This window comes from Caloenas nicobarica, chromosome 2 (assembly GCF_036013445.1).
Source record: "Caloenas nicobarica isolate bCalNic1 chromosome 2, bCalNic1.hap1, whole genome shotgun sequence".
Lineage (NCBI taxonomy): Eukaryota > Metazoa > Chordata > Aves > Columbiformes > Columbidae > Caloenas > Caloenas nicobarica.
Window position 1 is genome coordinate 109,641,277 of NC_088246.1, and position 19,234 is coordinate 109,660,510.

Genomic DNA, 19,234 nt, shown 5'->3' on the forward strand with positions numbered 1-19,234 from the left:
GGTCAAGTTACTAAAATGTATGCATAAAATACTGGCTTTTCTTCTGCAGTTCTGCATTGGTGTCAGAATTCATTTAGAAAAAAGTCTGTTTTCCTTCTTCAGGGTAAGAGACTCTGCTCTCCAAGTAGCGCCCCAAGCGTGCTTTGTGAGTGGCTGAGATCCAGAAATAATGAAATTTGTGGAAAGGACATATACTCAAACTTCAGATCTGCCTCTCTTGGACCTAGCAATAGCTTCTACATTCAGCTTCTAAGAATAGTTCAGTCAGGTATAGGTAATCTGCTAATCTATGAATTTATTACCTTATGGATTTTAAAAATGCTTTTAACATTTAAAATTTAAACTTGGATACCTGAAGATGTGAATAGCTGTGCTGGGTTAGATAAAGTGGTTTAACCTGATGCCTTTTTCCTGGTGTTAGCTTAAGAAGTTTCTGAGCTAGAAGTTTAACCAGGTCATTTTGGTTAACAACCACTCATGAGTTTGTCTAATTCTGACACTCAGACCCATACTTAAAGCCATAGATGGATAATTATCTTAAATCTGTAAATGATGATTTTGCTGAGTGTCCTTTAGTCTTCATGCTTTGAGAAATGGCAAGCAATTGGACTTACTGAACTTCTCCATACTGCGCCCTTCATGTTTTTCACCACATGGACTCCAGCCATCTTTTTTTGAGGTTGAAGAATCTGAAACTATTTGATCTCTTCTGTGGAAGGCATTCCATATCTTTGATTATCCCTGTCCGCCTCCTTTTTTTCTACTTGTAAGAAAGATCCAACTCTTACTGCTGGTACTGGAGGAAAAAAAAATACAACCAAAATGCCTAATACTGGAGAAGCTTGAAACACATACAGCTGGAGTGAATGTTGGCATTTGGGCATATACGTTTAATCAGCAGTGTAATACTGTGACACTAGTTTTGTATTTTTCCATGAGTGTTAAATACTGCCTCCTGCAGCTCTTGGGTTTTTCCTTGAGGTTTTAATAGTACATTATGTACTTACTGGCAGTGCTGCTAATAGATCTAAAATACTTCACAAATCTCTTTTTGTCTTCCTTTTTATACCTGAAAGATCAGAACATGTTAATTTGCCTGTTACTAAATTAAGTAGCTTTATTTAAATACTAGTTGTAACTTATTTAAGCAGTGTATGTTACACACATGTATGTCGCTGCAGGAGCGTGTTTAGAATAATTAAAAGTGAATACAGGAGCTGACTTGTTAGAGCAGAGCGTGATGGGACCTTTCCAGTGTGCAGTGCGCTGTGTATACGGAAGGGGGACACTGCACAGTGCTGTCTTGTCATTTATGCACTTTGATCTTTCCATATAAAGTGGATGCTAAGGGGAAATTTTAAATTTCCTTTTGCGTATGCTAGGTAAAATTGTAGAATACCCGATTTTAAAAAAGCATAGAAATGTTTATTTGACGTGAGCTTTATTTAGTCTCTACAGCAGGAAGCTGGTTTTTCTGCGTGCAGTGCTCACTGGCTTGGTAGGGGCTGGGGAAAAAGCTGGTGCAAAGAAGGAGTCTTGGCCCTTCTGGTGCCTGGGGGGCTCAGGGACGGGAACCACACTGCACAGCTGCTGGGAAGACCGTTCCCTTTGTGACCGTTTCCAGGCCGTGCTCGTTTAACTGCGTCCAGCCTCTCCGTGTGCCCTTGGCGTCTCCTGCCTGGCTGCTGCTGCAGAGATGGAGATTGCCGGAGGAAGAAGCTTTGTGCCACGGGGTGCAATATTGTGTCCAGTTCTGGGCCTCTCAGTTCCAGAAGGATAGGGAACTGCTGGAGACAGTCCTGTGCAGAGCCACAAAGATGCTGAAGGGAGTGGAGCATCTCCCTTATGAGGAAAGGCTGAGGGAGCTGGGTCTCTTTAGCTTGGAGAAGAGGAGACTGAGGGGTGACCTCATTAATGTTTATAAATATGTAAAGGGTGAGCGTCACAAGGATGGAGCCAGGCTCTTCTCGGTGACAACCAATGATAAGACATAAGGGGCAATGAGTATAAACTGGAACAGAGGAGGTTCCATTTAAATTTGAGAAGAAGCTTCTTTTCAGTGAGGGTGACAGAGCACTGGAACAGGCTGCCCAGGGAGGCTGTGGAGTCTCCTTCTCTGGAGACCTTCAAAACCCGCCTGGACGCCTTCCTGTGTAACCTCATCTGGGTGTTCCTGCTAGGTGATCTGGACTAGATGATCTTTTGAGGTCTCTTCCAATCCCTGACATTCTGTGATTCTGTGTTGGCATCACACAGGCAGGCCGTGGGGTGGACAGCCGCCCTCCTGCCGCGACAGCAGGGCTGTGCTGGTGCTTTCTGCCCAAACCTCACCCATCGGTGCTGGAGATGTTGGTTGGTGTCATTTAACTCTTGGGGGTACAGGAGTCGCCCCGCTCTCCCACTGGAGGTGTTTGTTTCTCGCGGGCGTGGTTGAACCAGCAACCCGATGGTTATGAGCTAAGAACACCACGTCGCTATCCGTGACGAAAGCAGGTGGAAGCCCAGCAGCTGATTTAATCACACGGAGGTTGCCGTGGCAGCCCCCGAAGCGAATCCCGCCTTCCGCAGCCCCGCGCAGCCGGGACACCGCCCGCCGTGACGGCTGGCGCCGGCAGGGGGCGCTGCGGCGGCGGGCAGCGGGCGCTGCCGGCGGGGGCGGGGAGGACGCCATTGCGTTGCTATGAGCTGTCCTCCGCGGGCGCCGCTCCTCCCGCCGGCCGGCCGCTGCCCGCCCGCCTGCCTGCTGCGCGGGCCGGGCGGTCCGGCGGCCTGGTGGCACTAGCGGGGCGGGGAGGATGAGCACGGCGGGACCGGGCGGCAGCAGCACAAGCAGCAGCAGCAGCCGCCGCGGCGGGGCCGGTCACTGAGCCCGGGGAGCACCGCGGCGGAGGCCGGGCATGGCGCTGCCGGGGGAGCGCGGCGCGGAGCCCCAGCCCGGCGCCTCCCGCCCCGCCGACGAGGACGAGGACGGCGGCGGCGGGGCCGGCGGGCAGCCGGAGGCGCTGTCGCTGGAGGAGATCCTCAGGCTCTACAACCAGCCCATCAACGAGGAGCAGGCGTGGGCCGTGTGCTACCAGTGCTGCGGATCGCTGCGGGCCCGCGCCCGCCGCGGAGAGACCCCCGCCGCCCGCCTGGGGCCGGCCGCGCACCTCCGCGTCTGGCGGGACGGCGCCGTCACCCTGGAGCAGGGCGAGCCCCAGCGGCCGCCCCCGCCCGCCGCAGGTAAGGCCGGGCGCCGCCGTCGGCCCCCCTCAGCCCCCAGGGCACGGCCCGGTCCGGCGCAACAACCGCGGGGGCCGGGTGCGGGCGGCCGCCCTGCTCCTTCTCGCTTTGTCCGTGGGTTGACGGTCTCTCCCCGCCGGAGGGCTGCGGGGAGGGAGCGCTCGGCTCCCCAGCCGTGCCGGGGGCGGGCGGGTGCCCCTGCACCATCTCGGGTTTGTGCGCGGAAAGGGAGAAACTGTCGCCTTGAATTTAATCGGTCGCTTGCGTGTTGGGTAGAGGGGAGGTCGGTGCGGGTGTAGGGTTTTATAATCGCGTCGTCTTCTGGTGCGCGACACCGTGTCATCAGCACCTATATAGGCTTTTGGAGTTGCTTTGGCCGTGTTGCTCAGTGTCTTTCAGAAATAGTTCAGCTTCAAAAGGTGTAGATCACTTTAGAGCTGTGCTGACATTAAGTAAATGAGAAAGCCCTATAGACCTTCCAGGCGCTTAGCACCTACCGTCTGTTTCCTTAAAATACCCAGGAAAACACATTCTGCGTTGGAAAGGAGAAGAAGGGTGCACGTCTGTTTCTTGGCGCTTCAAAGCTTCTGGTTATGAATGTGGAAATGAATATTTTTTGTTGCAAGTAAAACTTGATTTCTGAAAAGAAACCAAAGCGAGGTAGCACAGGATTGCGCTCATTTGTCACAAGTGATGGTGTTCCCCAGTATCAACCTGATCCATGTTCAATGTCACTGAATTTTCCAGGAAGACGGAGGTTTCGGCATTTTAAAGTTATGTGAAGCAGAAGGCAATGGTAAACTCAGAAAACGGGGTTAATTTAGGCCTCAGCCTTTAGAACCTGGATATTATGCCTGGTGTTACAATTTAATGAAGCCTTTTAATAGAGTGCCTGTCTGAAAAGCCTTTTGGCAGAGATTTGCGGTAATCCAGTTTGGAGCTAGCGCTACATGCAAATATCAAAATATACTCAGTAGAAGAAGGGACATAATTTTGTTCCACAATTGGAATGAGTCTAATAATGACTTCCATTTAAATGTGATCTGATGTGCTTTTAAAATTATTTTTAAAAATGGGTTATTGTAATGTTAATGAAATACTAGACCAACACCCAGAAGTTCCAGGAAAATGCTTTCCTGACCAAGGCATCTGCATGTCACAAGAGCCCTGAAGAGTTCTGTACTGCGTATTGTGTGCTGCTTGTACCTACTGTGTTTTGACATGATATCAGACTCATTCCTTTCTCTCTCTTACTGTAGGAAATACGTTCATTTACTATGTATTTTTTTCTTTTGTTGCTTTTTCCTTGTAATTTGTGGGCTTATTCTATTTCCTTTTACAGTACATCTTTAATGGCCTGTAGGAAGGTCTTGGATATATCTGGATCTAAAGTTCAGGACCCCCACTGACATCCAGTGTGTTTACTATATGCTAAAGCTGCATGCTGCATCTACATTAGTCTTTTTAAAATGTTTTATTTAACATGTGCTAACCTATGTATGTTGATACTGCATTTAAATCCTTGGAGACCTTTTTGAAAAATCTTCCAACCCCGACTATTTTTCTCTTATATATATTTTTCTAACCTTATTGTTGTATGTGTCCTGTTGTATATCAGTTAACACCACGTATGTGTGCTTCTTTCTTGAAAATCTTAGATAGAGAGTGCGTGTATATATATATGTGTGTGTATATATATGTGTGTGTGTATATATAGATATATATGTATATATATATAAAAAAAAAAAAAAAATAACCAGTCAGCTAGGACCTTCCATGAAAGCATGAGGGGGGAGGTATCCCAGGGAGAGTATCCCCTCCAGTGCGGATAATAGGAAAGGGGAGGAGGGGTGGTTTCTGCCAGATGTCCATTCCTAGACCATACTTAGAGATCCCACTTTTGCATCAGCCGCAGGCTGGTAGGCGCCTGAATTTGAAAGCAGGCAGAATTCCTCTCCCTGGTGTCCTCTCCCTGCACCTCATCTTCCTCGTCTCCCTGACTTTGGATAGACTTCTGCAATATAGGCCATTGATCAGCCTTCAAGCTTTCACAAAGGATTTTGTGTGTCAGCAACATGAAACAAAGGTGGCCCTAGTCAGTTGGCATTCATTCTCCTTTGGTTTGTGGAACCTGTAGGAGGTTTTCACTGGAAACATCGTGTATGTGATACAGCAAATGCTGATAATTCACTACCCTGGATATTGAAGAGGTGACAATAGGCTTGCTTCTCCTTGGCATCTTTTGAACTGTCCCAGTTCTTTCCCTTGTTGCTCACTGCAGTGTCCTTAGGTGATGATTAATGAGCTTTCTGAGCCGGTTTCAGCTTGAGCCTCTTGAAGAGGTATTTATTCTTAGGCTCATGTGTTCTGCTTAGTAGGAATGAGAGCTTAAGAAGCAGCATTGCCCCGGTACTATGACTTGGGGAGCAGCACATTGTAGCATAGGCCCCGAAGCTGTTTGGCCATGTTCATTTTACTCTTGAGATACAAATTAAAGTTTTCTTAAAAAGAAATACTGATTATGTAGAAACCAGTGGTACTTTTCCAAAGCTGTTTCTTGTGAATCAGTTTTCCGATCAATGCGCGGTACTTGACATTCCAAGTAAAAATATTTAGAAATCGAAGAAAATGTCCTTGAGATATGAAACAAAGATGACTTTCACTGATACTGAGGCAGAACCACAACCTTGGAGTTGAATCCCGAACCTTAACCAAAACCAGAGACTGATTCTGAGATCTTTCTAGTTTTATCTATGTGTTCTATTAATATTTAGTGCTTTTGTTTTGTTTTTAATCAATAAGGTTTTGGTTAAATAGAAGTTAAAAGATTAAGTATGAAAATGTTGCTCAGCTGTTTGTTTACATGTAAGCATCGATATTACCTAATTCCTGGAAAGAGGAGGATCAAGAAGGATTCCTGCTAATTGTTTTCCTGCATTTGTATTTCAGACAACTTAGGTTTAAATGCCTGTGTCAGGAAGTTTAGTAGAGCAATAGGGGCTCTGCGGATTAACACTCCGAGCTGTAAAGCTATTTTGTTCTAGTGATACATAAAAAAATGTATAGCTGTAGGTTGGTGCATAGGTTTTTTTGATAATTCACAGGAACAAATATTGGCTGTTAGTTTCTGTTTTCGCAAACAGCAGAATCCTGTGTGGGCAAATAAAGGAGTCCCTGAAGAATGGTGTCTTTGGGTAGCGAACATTCAGGCTTTGTTCGGGATGGCAAAGAACGATGTGATCAGTCATGCCTGTCAGTGGGGGCTCGGGCGAAGTCGGGAGTGAACGCACCCGTGTCACGGAGTCTGTTTCAGAGATGCTCATGGAGCGATGTTTTCACCATGTGTTGCAAAACTTATCGTTTTGCCAGAACCGAAGTGAGTAAGGAATAAGCATGAATGTGCGAAAAATGAGGAGCTCGCTGTGGTCATCTTAGTATGAATCATTGTAACTGTCTGACGTCTGAATACCACAGAAATGTGGGTTGCTTAGAAATACCCACGATGCAATTGGAGATACAGTATAGAATGTATTTTACCTGATGGGTGTTCTAAAAGTCTCTTAGTTCCGTGCAATTTATATGAAATGAACTAACAGTGGCATCTAGTAAAGTGCCAGATGCAATAAAAAATAACTTCTGAAAGAGCTAAAATGCTTGGTATAAACACCTGGTTTGGCTCCTCTAAGCTTTTCTTGTGGAACGGTACTTATGAGCATTTTTTTAAACTTGAAGCAATAATGAAGTAATAGATAAAGGAGTAGAAAATCTGCACAAGAGCTGACAATCGACCTTGTACGCAGTACATAGCTGCAGCAGAATGCCCCGGGGCATGGGAGGCTGTTTTGTTGGGGTTGTGTTGTCACCGCGAGGTGGATAAGGGGCTCTTGCTTCTCGGAGTGCCGGCTGTGCCATCCCCCTCCCGCAGGGATGAGCAGGCTTGGAGAAACCCAGAGTCTTCCCCACATGTTTTGTCAGCACCAGGTCTGTGACTTAGCAAAGGCAGACGCTGATTTTTGGGCATTGCACTGAGTTCCTGAAGAGAAGCAGCCCTGAGGATCTCGAAAAGGGGCAACGGCAGGTAGCTGGAAAACCAAACTGTGCCGATATCCATCTGCTGGCTGTTGAGGGCTGGAATGTGTGTGGTTCTCCTCAGCCTTCCCTCTGTCTTCTGCAAGCATGCATTTGCGGGTAGTGTCAGCGGCCCTTCTGCCTTGTCCTCCAGCCCCAGAGGAGAAAGCTCAAGAGGGAAATTACTGCTGTTTCTATCAGAAGCAAGTACTATGCAGATTTTTCTCTTGGAAATCTGCCAGGCATTCAGTGGGAGGTCATGATGCATGGAGTGTTCTGGCTTTGCCTCAAAAAGATCACAGAGAAGTTGACTGCACGGTGGCGTTCGCGGGACCCGGAGGGCTCAGGATGAGAGACACTGGAGAGGAATAGCTTACATTGTCTTGGAAGTTTTGATGACTTTCATGTCCTTCTTACACTCAGGTGTGCCCAGGTATTGGAAGCTAGCGTGGAGAAATATAGGATGAGTAAATGCAAATTTAGTTTGTGTGCATCGAGAGTTTCTCATCTGTCAGTCTCTTGTAGAGCACTGAGGAAAAATATGCAAGATTTTTAGAGGAAAATGAATGTACTGACATTTTACTTCTAATTTTGTTGACCGTTTTGAAAGATAATGAATGCGAGTAGCCTTGCTTGCTGTTTAAATTTCAAAACAGGTATTGCTATGAATACTGCTACAATAAATAGTACCTCTAGAATTAAGAGTTAACTACGTTCTGAATTCAGATTTTGTTCAAGGGTATTCAAAAACATCTGTATTTAAAAACAGTAAGGTTTGATGTAGTAAACCTCACCTTTTCCTGCAAGAGTTTTAAGATATCTCTCTCTATATATCTATATAGATATGTCAATGTTGGAAGTCAAGGTAGGAAGAAAATGTCACTAGACAGCAGAGAGGAGCCTCGGTGAGTTGACACTTCATCTGTGCTCGCTGGCTTTGCTGATCTGTGGAAGAGGGAAAGCTTGGGCCTTCTTTGTGCCAGACTTTCTGCCATCAGTGTGGTTCCCAGTACGTAAGGGTGAACTGGAAGGCTTCCAGTCCTGGCTTATGCTGATGCATCCCGTGCACTGGGATTACATGGGCTCTCTGTGAACGCAGGCAGATGGGTAGGGACCCGATTGTAGACAGCTCTGGTGGGGGAGGACAAAATAAGCAAAGAAAAGATCCCAGCGTAACAAAAATAACGTCTCTGGAGGAAAAAAAAAAAAAACCAACAACCAAACAAAAGGCATATTCCAAATGCTTGCACAAAAGAAATGGAAGGAAGTTGCCCACAGTTACCTCTATTTGTATGCAGAGATGTTGAAAATGGTGAGTATGCAGTGAAGGAATAAAAACTAATTTGTGTTGTCTGAAATCTGCCTTTGTTCCTAAGGAAAACTTGAGAGCAAAGAACTCTGAGGAATTGTGGGCTCCTGATGTTCATAATGGCTTAAAGTAAAAGATAACACATTTGTAATTTAATGGAGGTTTTCTTGACTAGTGCAATAAAAATGTTGCTGTAGAAAGGAAAGTGGAATTGTGGTTGTCATTGTTAACTGTGACCGAAGAGAAGAGTGAAAAATGAGACATCTGCCTTGATGTTGCAGAGAGTTAATATTGTGTCCCTATGGGGCATCACTGGAGAGAAATCAGAGGTGCCTTTAAAAAAAAAAAAAGTGTAATGGAGTCCAACTTCAGGGTCTGGCTGGAGGTGACAGTTTACACCACAGTACCCAGCGAGAGGAGAGGGGATGGGGTGATGGGTGGGACTGGGGTGGCATGAGAAGGGCTTTGAAAACGAAGACGGTAGCAGTGTGTGATGTGATGGAGGGAGAGCGTGCGAATGCCTTTAACAGGATGATGCAGGATGTGATCAGAGCAACGGGCAGTGAAAACAACCCACGCAGGACCAGTGTTGTGAATGGGTCTGACCTGAGCATGGCTGCCTTTGCCAAGTGTGACATAGGTATGTTGCAGGTGACAAGAGGATTAGAGGTACATAACATCCTGGACCCACGCTGGCAATGAACATTTTTACAAAATTGGGAAAGCTTTTCCATAATGTCTGTTAAAAGGAAACTGGAGGGTGTTCACTCTTTGTTTCTGAATGAATTTATCACATTACAGCATTGGATCCCGTAAAGAGACAAAACTAATATTGTTCCTGATAAAACCTTAAGCTAGCTTGCATGACACATGCAACTATGAGTGTGTTATTGAATTTTATTACTGTGCACTTTAAGAGGAACAAAAAGAGATAAGTCAGTTTGTACAGTATAAATACAAGACTGCAAAGACATAGCTGAGGTGGAGAGGAATTAAGAGAACTACTTTTTCATCTACTTGAGAGAGTTTATTAATAGATGGTGAAAGTTCTTAACAGATCCTACAGTGCCGTGTTATCAATTTAGAAAACCTGTAACCTGCTTGAAAGTCTGGATCCATCAAACATGATGGTAGAAACTACTGCTGACTTCAATGGAGTCAGAATTTTGCAACAAGTAGACATACCTGTTGAATGAGCAAGCCTCTAGCTCCAGTAAAAATTAGAATATGATTAGAGTAACAGTACTTTTTTTTCTTTAAAAAAAAAAGAGAGAGAGACACGTGAACTCTGCAAATTCACACTTTTTGGAAAGGGTTGCTACCTGGACAGGCCAGAGGAAAGCGAGTGTAGTATCTGCAGTTAAGCATCTGCAGAAGAGACTGGTGGCTACGAATAGAGCTCGGCAGCGCTTGGAGATGCTTATCTACCACAGCATTTATCTTAGAATTTAAAAAAAAAAAAAAGTGATCCCTAGGTAAACTTAAGAGTTTGCTAAAGAGAGTGAGCAATGGAACGTGGAAAGAGTTGTATGGTAACCATGGCTGGTTTCCTTGCACAGAGTAGAAATGTAACAAGATGAAGAATGACCTTTTAATTATATCTTAGAAAGTAGCACTAAGGTAGTATGTATTTGTTAATTTGGAATTAAAGAATATTATTTTAAAATATTTTTTATTACAAAATATGTCTGGGTATTAACACCAAAGACCTGTCAGTGATTACCTTTGCTTTTTGCAATGTGCAAGAGGATTGCTTATGACTGTATGAAATGAGGAATAGCTTCAGTGAAGTATTGAACGGAGAAAGATGAAGGCATGAAGAAAGACTGACACAGGGAAGGAAAGTCCTGGACACCTTTTGTCTAGTAATCTCTCGAAGAGTTTTCCTTGTATTTTCTTCCAAATTTCTTTCTCTTTCTCTTTTCCTCTCCCAAGTAGAAAAATGAGGCGTACCATTTCTAAATCATCAGCTGCAGGCTGATGCAGAAATCACGACTCAGATCCAAAAAGCCACAAGCTGTAAAAACTCATCCCATTTCTTGTTGCTTTCCAATTACAGTTTAATGGAAGGATGTGCCGATCTTCAAAGCCCAAGTATTCTACTTAAAAACATGGGGCTCTGTGTGTGCTGCTTTGAGGGGTCTCTGTTTACCCCTCCTCATCCAGTTTTCCTCCTTCTGCTTCCTCATGTCCTCACTCTTGACCTTCCCTTACAGCCTGATCTCTCTTGCTCCTAAGCTTTACTTCACCTATATTTGTCTTTGTCTTTTTCACTTTTTTTCTTTTCTCTTTTGTCATGCAAGATTTCTCTATCCTCCTCTGTTTATGTCGTAATATCCGTCCTCTGGAAGTCCAGCTCACTCCTGCTACGTCAATATTTCACTCTCCATTTAATTATGAATCCTGTTCTTTGCATACTCATCTCTTTCTCCTTATGTTGCTTGGTTGCCTTTCTTCATTCTTTCCCTTTTATTGGTACTAATCTTGACTCGTGTATTGACAGCCTTGTCAGAGTTGGTAACTAACGCTCCGGTTCCTGCAATCAGATGATTAAATGTGAGTCTGAACTTCCCCCCACACACCTTTTTTTGTTTGTTTTTGTTTTGTTTTGTTTTTTTTTTAAGGAGTTCCTCGTTCTCTTGAGGGTAGGGAAAAGCCTACAGTGCCTCTTGAAGATGAAAAAGCTAGAAAGCAAATACCTATTCAACGCGTTAATTTGGGGGCTTGACCAAAGACTACTCAATTTAAGGATCTTGAGTTAGACTCCCCTGTTCTGCTTTGCTCCCTTTCCTTCCATTAGCCCCTGTGTTCCTTCTTCAGCCGTGTTTTCCACTGTCTTCCAGTACGTCTGGGTAGTGACTGTCTTTCCAGAGGGCAACTTGAGTTCTGCTGTCATGGAAAGAGCAGCTTGATTTCACCCAAAACCTGAAAGAAATGTGGTGTTTAATTAGAATATTAGAATACTAATCTTTAACACAAAATAAGTTTCGGGTTTGTTGCCAGTGTATACATCAGCTACACTATTGCCTGACAAATCAGTGCTAATAATTTCAATTCTGCAAGAAGCTGTCTGGAAGCAAATGCTTTTGGATCTATGCAGAGGAATCTGAGACATTAGAGGAAGGCTGGGAAGATGCTCTGAGGCTCTAAGCTACGATGGGCTGAGACTCATGGAGTAGCTGGTTACAGCTGAAACAGTGGCTGTGTGATTCTGGTGTCACATTGCTTAATTTTTCTTTGGATAGTGGAATGGAAATAAATGGTTTTGCACATTCTGCATGTTTTCTTACGAATATCCCGTGTCTGTCCATTTTAACATACTGAATTATCTATTTTGCTTTTAAATTTTGGTCTTCGATTTGTGCTTCTTACTATGGGCAGCAGTATTTGATATGCTTGCTGTTTGTTCTTGTATCTATGAAGACCCTTTCTAACCATGACCTTTTAAATTCTGCTTCAGTGAAGCACAGGCTATAGAGAAATTGACGATGGTCTTTTTTTAACAGCGTTGTGAGAGATTTTTGTGAAAATAATTATTTTTCGCTGTCTAACCAGCAGCCTGAAGCTCCTGCCTTGAGGAATGAGTCAGTGTGCCCTAATGCTTGATGAAAGTTTGGCATGACTCCTCTTGTTGAGGGTTTGAAATAAGAATAACTTTCAAATAGAAATTTTGAGGAATGAAAAATGACTGAAGGTTTGGGGATTTTTCTTTTTGGCAGCAAATATGTCTCTTTAAAGGTTGTTTTCAGAGATATAGGAAACTTCTAATTTCAGTTTCAGTCCTTCTTGCAAAAACTGTGCATTTTTTTCATTCAAACAATCATCTGATCTTCCCAAGTGCAGATTGTTTATAAATTGAAGTTAACTTGACAGTTAACGTTATGCTGCTTACTAGTAATGAATGCATTAGTCACTGTTGGAATGCTGTCATGGAAAAATACTGTTGAATTTTTTTGTCAGTAAGAGTGGTGAAAATGCTGCACAGATTAGTATCTAGTTGAATGGTTGTGAAGTCTGGATCTGTCTTAAGAAGTAGCAGCTTAAATAATTTTGTAAGTCTTCACCTATTTACCAGATAAGCGCTTAATACTGCTTACAGGCAGAGACTATTCTATGGCTTCTTGCAGAGAATACAGCCTAAGTATGACCCTCGGCTACATTTCAGAGCTTTTGCTTTTTCAGTCACATCAGCTGAAGAGAGAAGAAATTTCTCCTCTCAGTCAGTCTAAGTAAAGCCACTATAAGTAAACTGGCTTGCATCGGCCGCACAAAAGCAAAGTCATTTCAGCCTTGATAGATGCAGTAAGTGCATCTTTCTTGGGCCAGCACTGTTAATGCTGGTCTTGAGATTCCCAAAGGAGTGAGCTGATAAGTCACTGCAAACAGCTCAGAGAAATCTGTTAAGTGTATAGCTGGACTCAAGGTACAGAGGGATATGGAATGGTATGGTTAGTAAATACCATAATGCGGAATATCATATTGAAATGTTGTAAGTCAGTAGTTTGCAGCTGTCTGGAGTACTGTCTGTGATGCATTTGAACTGGTGTTAGACTTAAACTACTTTTTAATTCCCCCTTTCCTCCAAGCCCATGGAATCATGACAACACTATTGCTTTTAGAAGCGCTGATATAAATGTTGCCCTTCTCTTGTGTTGTTGCCCACTTCACAAGTAATAGGAATAAGTAATCCAGTTTAAGATGTTCATAACATTTTTTCATAATAAAACAAAAATTTAATTATGATTTGCTCTGAAAGTGGTAGTGAATTTTGATGGTACCATATATGAATTAAGGAAGGTTTTTGAAGTTTGAGTGCTTTTCCTTGAAAACCAGCTTTCATGGAAGTTTATCAAAGATCTGTCAAAAGGGCTGTGACATAAGCTTCTTGCTATCTCTTTCACAATTTTTACCTTACTTGTTTTGGCCTGGGCTCATTAATTTGTTTTGTGGTTCAGGAATGGGTTAAGACTTCTATTAAAAGGATCATCATAGGATCTCAGCGTTGCTGTGAGGTGTAGCAATTAATACTTTGTGTCTGTGCTTCTGAAAGGATCTATTACAATAGATAGTTTGACTCCTGCTCCATTAGACTGTCAGAGATGCAAGGCAGGATATTTTAAATTATCAGTGATTGCAAACATTGGTGGCTTTCTGTATGCCCTTGCATCATTATAGGTTTAAAATTATGACATTTTTCTGAAGCAGTAACTTTTTAAAAATAGTACTTTTCTCCAAAAGAGGCAGCACACTCTCCCCCCACACCCCCATCTTGACTAGATATCTGTGATTTGGTCTTGCATGATCTTGTATCGTGGAGGTACCTTGTTCTGGTTATCTGTCATTTGAGTTTCACAGAAGTAGCCCCTAATGTTAATAAATCTGCTAATAATTGTAGGGTTATTTCAAAAAAGTTCTCCGTAGGTTTCTCCCATTTATAATTTATAACAATCACACGAATGTTACCATTTGAAAGACAAAAAATGTCTCTTACATGGATCTTGAAGTGAATCAACCAGAATCACCGGTCCTCTTGAATACGAGATGCAAAACCTGCCTTTTTAAGCCGCTCGTGTGTTCTTCATTTTGAAGTCAGACGCCAGTGCTGAGCATTCCGCTGGCATCGGCAGCAGCTCAAAATGAAGGTCAGCAACTTTCACAATGTTTGGTGGATGTTCCCAATTCATGCGTTTAACCTGTAGTTTCACAGGGAAGATGACCGGTTCAATATGAAAGATTAATCTTTTTCTCAGCGGGTGACTCTTCCCTAGTGCCGACGGTTTTGCATGCCGTTCAGATTTAATGTATTAAGTTGATCGCTCCTCTGTGCAAACATTATGCTAACCAGTTGGTTGAGCTTCCTTGGGCTTGCCGGGCAATCTGACAGTCCCTCCACTTATGGCTACAAATTGCAGGCTCTTCAGAACTATTGCAGTAAATCCTACGGCTACACTGGGTAATGTTCAGCAACTATCGCTTGTAACATATGGTCTCATTGTACACACAGGCAAGCGAACACGCGCCGTTCTAGTTTTTGAGTTCATGGGCACTCAAAATCGTGCCATGCATTTCCTAAGGGTGAGTCCCGTCAGGCCCAAAGTCGCAAATCTTAAACTAGCAGTGCGGGTGCAGTGCAGCCAAAAAGCAAAGACGAAAAGAGTAGAATTCAATATCTATGTGTTTGGAAATTAAAGTTTTGGGTAGCTCCCCTTTGAAAGGGATATGTTTCTGTGGAATACTTGGCTTATTTGAGTGTCATTTTTCCAACAGAAAATCATCCTGTCAGAGTTACTTTACCCTACTTTGATATGAATTATTAATATGAAATTATAATCTTGCTGCTCATAGTGAAATTGTACTTTCCTACTATGCTGTGAAATTTCAGTCTTATGTTTTGTAAGCTGTCAAGCCATTTAAACTTTTATAGCAGAGTGTTTTGTCTTTGAGAAAATTGAGATTTCAATTTGATAAGACAATTCAGAAGCTTAATTTCTCTGTATTATATAAATTCCAGCGTGTTGTTTCTGAACTCAGAGAAAATGCAAAAATTGACAAGAGGGGACTTAAAAAATATTACAGCGATGTTTTGACTTTAATTTGCTTGAACTTTGTGTTGTTGAACTCTCTGATATCCCAGAAGTATCAGATGAAACACTGGCTTTTCACTGGTTTATGAATTAATGTCGCTTTTCTCTCTTGAAATAATTATTTGCTGCTGCTTAATTGAAGCCAACATGTTTTCATGTTCCCTCCATGGCCAAGCATCAGTCATACAATTTAAATAACGAAGCCAGGCATGAAAGACATCTTTTAAAAAGGGAGTATTATGAAGAATCCAAATAAAGAGGGCAGGGCTGCCTTCTTGTGAATTCTGTGATGCATACATAATAGCAGTATTATTGAAATGTATGAATAAAGTAAGGCAAATAACATTTGGCGATTACTCAAAAAAAGTTAGTCAAGTTTTTATTTTTTTATTTGTTTATTGTCTTTTACTTAATCTGAAACTTTCTTTTTTTCCAATTACAGACACATCGGGCCGTTTACACTGCACAGAAATGGAGGTGAGTGAAGTATTTTGTGTTCTCTACTAGTGCTTATTTAGCTCAGCTGTTTTTCATTAACTTAGAGTGTAATGTGGTACATTTATAGTGTGGACTTGTCATTGCAAAGTTGTACCGTGAAATGTGTATTGTATTTATGACTTTCATTAACAGCTGCATAAATGTGTCTTAGCATGGGATATTTGGTCTCATATTCAAAAACAGAGGAAAGGCCACGCGATTTTCCAAAAGCAAGGTCGAAGATACATTATGCAGCCAATGTAATCTCGTTTGATATTAATTTATTTTAAATACTTTCCCCCCCCCCCCCAGAATATTTTATTTAAATAATTTCTGTTGGATAAATTCTCTGAATTCTTTAGGAAGCAGTAGAAGGTCAGGAAATAAATACTTAGTGTTAATAGACTTGTTTGGTGATTTTTAACAACTGAAGAATTTGGGTGGAAGCAGAGAAGATAAGTGGTCTCAGAGTTGCTTGTCCATCTAAAGACATCCCAATTTCAAATACTTTTATTTTCTTTATCACTTGGCAATATTTTGAGGCCCAAGAAATGTTGTTTTATGTCTTGCTGGGGTAGCTACAGAACCACAAATTGAATTAAGTCTGCTTGGTTTATACCTTGACCATTATTTGACTCTGTCTTTGATACTAAGCTGTGACTGGTGTTCTAAGAATGTTCAAACTATCATTTTGTCAGATTCATAGACTTAATCCAAGACTGAAAGGAAAACTAAGTAGAATGTCTTGTTGAACAACATGGGGACTTGTAGTATAATTTTTATTATCATACGAAGTAAATAATGTAGTCTACTCCTTAAACAAACTTTTCCAGCAATAAAGACAATTTCTGTGTCTTTTGCAGGGCAGTCTTTTCTCACTGCCTTTGAACTTTCTTTGAAATGTAAAACTGCGTTTCTACTTCAGCGATTCCATTGGTACCTCAGGCTGAGCCTGGAGATAGGGCAAGTGCCTGCATCTTAATTGGCGGGTTGTCTGTTTTCTCATCAATAACATATATATGAAGGTGACAAACTGCCGTTACTGAATGGTTTGTACATATAAACTGTTCATGGAAACGGCTGGTTAAAGACAAAATTAAAAGCCAGCTAATTCAACTACAAATGGTAAAATGCTAAAGCCATCCTGATTTTTACAAGTGTTCATAACAATAGGAAAAGGAAATGTTCTTTCTGCAGGATACGGTGTAAGGAGTAATTCCTAACTGATGTACATACAGAAACTGGAAGTAGGCACATCTTGGGTTTTATGTGTTCAGTTTCAGCAAATGCATCCTGGTTTTGTTTCAGCATTTGTAAAATCTCAGTTCATAAATCTAGTATTTTATTTACAAACGATAATCTAGTGTGTCATTTGCTTTGCATACTAAATATTGTTTACAATTTTGCTTTGTGATTTTTAATGGAAGGTAATGATAGGCCCTAACACTAGAAATACAGGTAATAATAAACCTGTTAAAATATTTTTAACAAAATATAAAATATTTCATTTTGGGAAAGTAAAAGTGCTTTTGTTTCAAATGAAAATGTCTCGTGAGAACCAACTGGATATGCTATACTTAATCTTTCCTGGGAAAACAGTTTTTAAATTTTGATATTTTTAAAATATTTTTTTGTTGATAGCTGGAAAGAAAAGCAGATTAGAATTTCCTATGAGACAGAGGCTTCATTTTAAATTGTCTCTAATAAGCAGCACTGTAACCATCAGCATATTGACTCTTCTCTTTATCCTTGTCATTTTGAAGGAGGTTATGAAGGAGTCAGTGGCTTTTTCCTCCTCCGAAATTCCTTTGGGGCTGTAGCTTTAGGCTTGGAGTTGATGATGTTTGTGTTTTTCAGAACTCGGAATTCAGCAGCGACAGCCCATCTCACTCTTTTGATTCCTGTGGAAAAGAGTGTGGCCTGGTTGAATGTATTAGAATATGTAGGAAACTTCTTAAAATCGTAGCTGATAAGTCGTAATGTTTTTGCAGAACATGTAGCTTATCCTGAAGTGGTATACCATTTATTTCAAGCTAGCAATACGAGTGGTGTGTCAAGGTCAGAGTCCAGTGGCCGTAATGGGAAGATGGGAGTAAGGAATAAGGTGACTTTATTTAATCTGCATCTGCCGATGACTCTGTTATGTATGTAATGATAGCGCTCTTCTTCGTCTTGGCTGAGATGATGAAGATTATATAAAATATGCCAGCCTCATTTGTAAACATCTAGTACTCATACAGAAAGTATTCGGTGAACGCTACGTGATTCATACGTAGGAGGGTTTAATTGCCATGTATTTGAAAAGACCCATCTAACATAGGCCTGTTGTGTGTGATTAATGTACTTAACCAGTATGTAGGCTAAGAGAAGCATACACATTTGTTTAGAAGTCAGAAATGAATTAGATAGCCTGTCCCAAACAATGGTGAATAAATTGTTCAACACCACTCAGCTCATGTCAAATCACAAAAGAAATCAATTGTAGAAATGTTTTAGGGAGACTGTGTGTGCTCTATATGCAAATTCTATTCATGAGCTATCAGTTAAATGTATCTCTAATTATTTAAAATCTTAACATACAGTGAAAATTATAGTACTTGTTTCTGGAGCTAAAATTGCTCTTTTTTTACATTTTCATTGGGAACTTGAAATATTGACTATATTTCAGATAATAATTTAGGGAAATAAATATATAGGTTATAAGGATACTGTGTTCACTTTGGTACAAATAAGAATATACTTGTTAGTTTATTGTATTGATGCAAACAAAATCAACCATCTCTCTCTTGCTGATGAAAATGAGAGCATGTATTTAATAGCACAGAATGTTAGGATTTCAAAAGAGGTGTTGTAATTTTGCATTAAAAAAAATACCACACCTACACTACCCACTCAGTCAGTTTAAAATGGGGTATTTAGCATATACTGGTCTATAGGATTCATTTTTTTGTCCTTGTTGAGTGTACACAAAAGTAACATTACGATTGAGGAGTAATTGCTGCAGCAAATAATGCTTGTCATGTGCAGTGATAATTACTTTGTTCTATTAACACTTCTTGAGCATTAACCATATGATGACAAGGGAGAAGAAATGTCACTGCATGGAGGACAGGCAAAATTTTTTTTTAGGAGAATTGTTTCTCTTTGTAAGATATGACTGTGGCTACCATCAAAATAAGTTTTGATTATGCATTGAATAAATAAAATTCTCTGTGAATGCTTGATTACAAATCTGGTAATTCTATGAAAACTTTCGATTCCTTGTGCTGTTAAGAGAAGAATTAACAGGGACTCAGGACTGGCTTCTAGAAACCAAAGTACAGGGTGTTTCAAAAAGATGGACACACTGACTCGATGTTGGATGGGTCGTAGGGGACCCCAGGAGGTGGAGGGAATGTAGAGCATTTATAAAAAGGTTAGTAAAACTTGATAACTCATTAGACCGTTTGTAAATTTTTGTGTAATTGTAACATGTTGCCATCGTGAAATATACTGCTTTGAAATTGGGTGCATCTTTTTGAAATACCCTGTAGAATCGTGCATCTTTTCTTGCGAGCGTTAAGTCGTGCTTGGG

General features: G+C 41.5%; 1 protein-coding gene across 1 annotated transcript in view; it reads left to right on the top strand.

Moving 5' to 3' along the window:
* The first annotated feature begins 2,795 nt into the window (after positions 1-2,795).
* SPIRE1 (spire type actin nucleation factor 1) overlaps positions 2,796-19,234 on the top strand; it is a 133,023-nt gene continuing 116,584 nt past the window's right edge. Inside the window, exons 1-2 of the mRNA XM_065628014.1 lie at positions 2,796-3,222; positions 15,626-15,660. Coding sequence (XP_065484086.1) covers positions 2,898-3,222; positions 15,626-15,660 — 360 coding nt within the window. The 5' untranslated portion in view covers positions 2,796-2,897. The remainder of the gene's footprint in view (positions 3,223-15,625; positions 15,661-19,234) is intronic.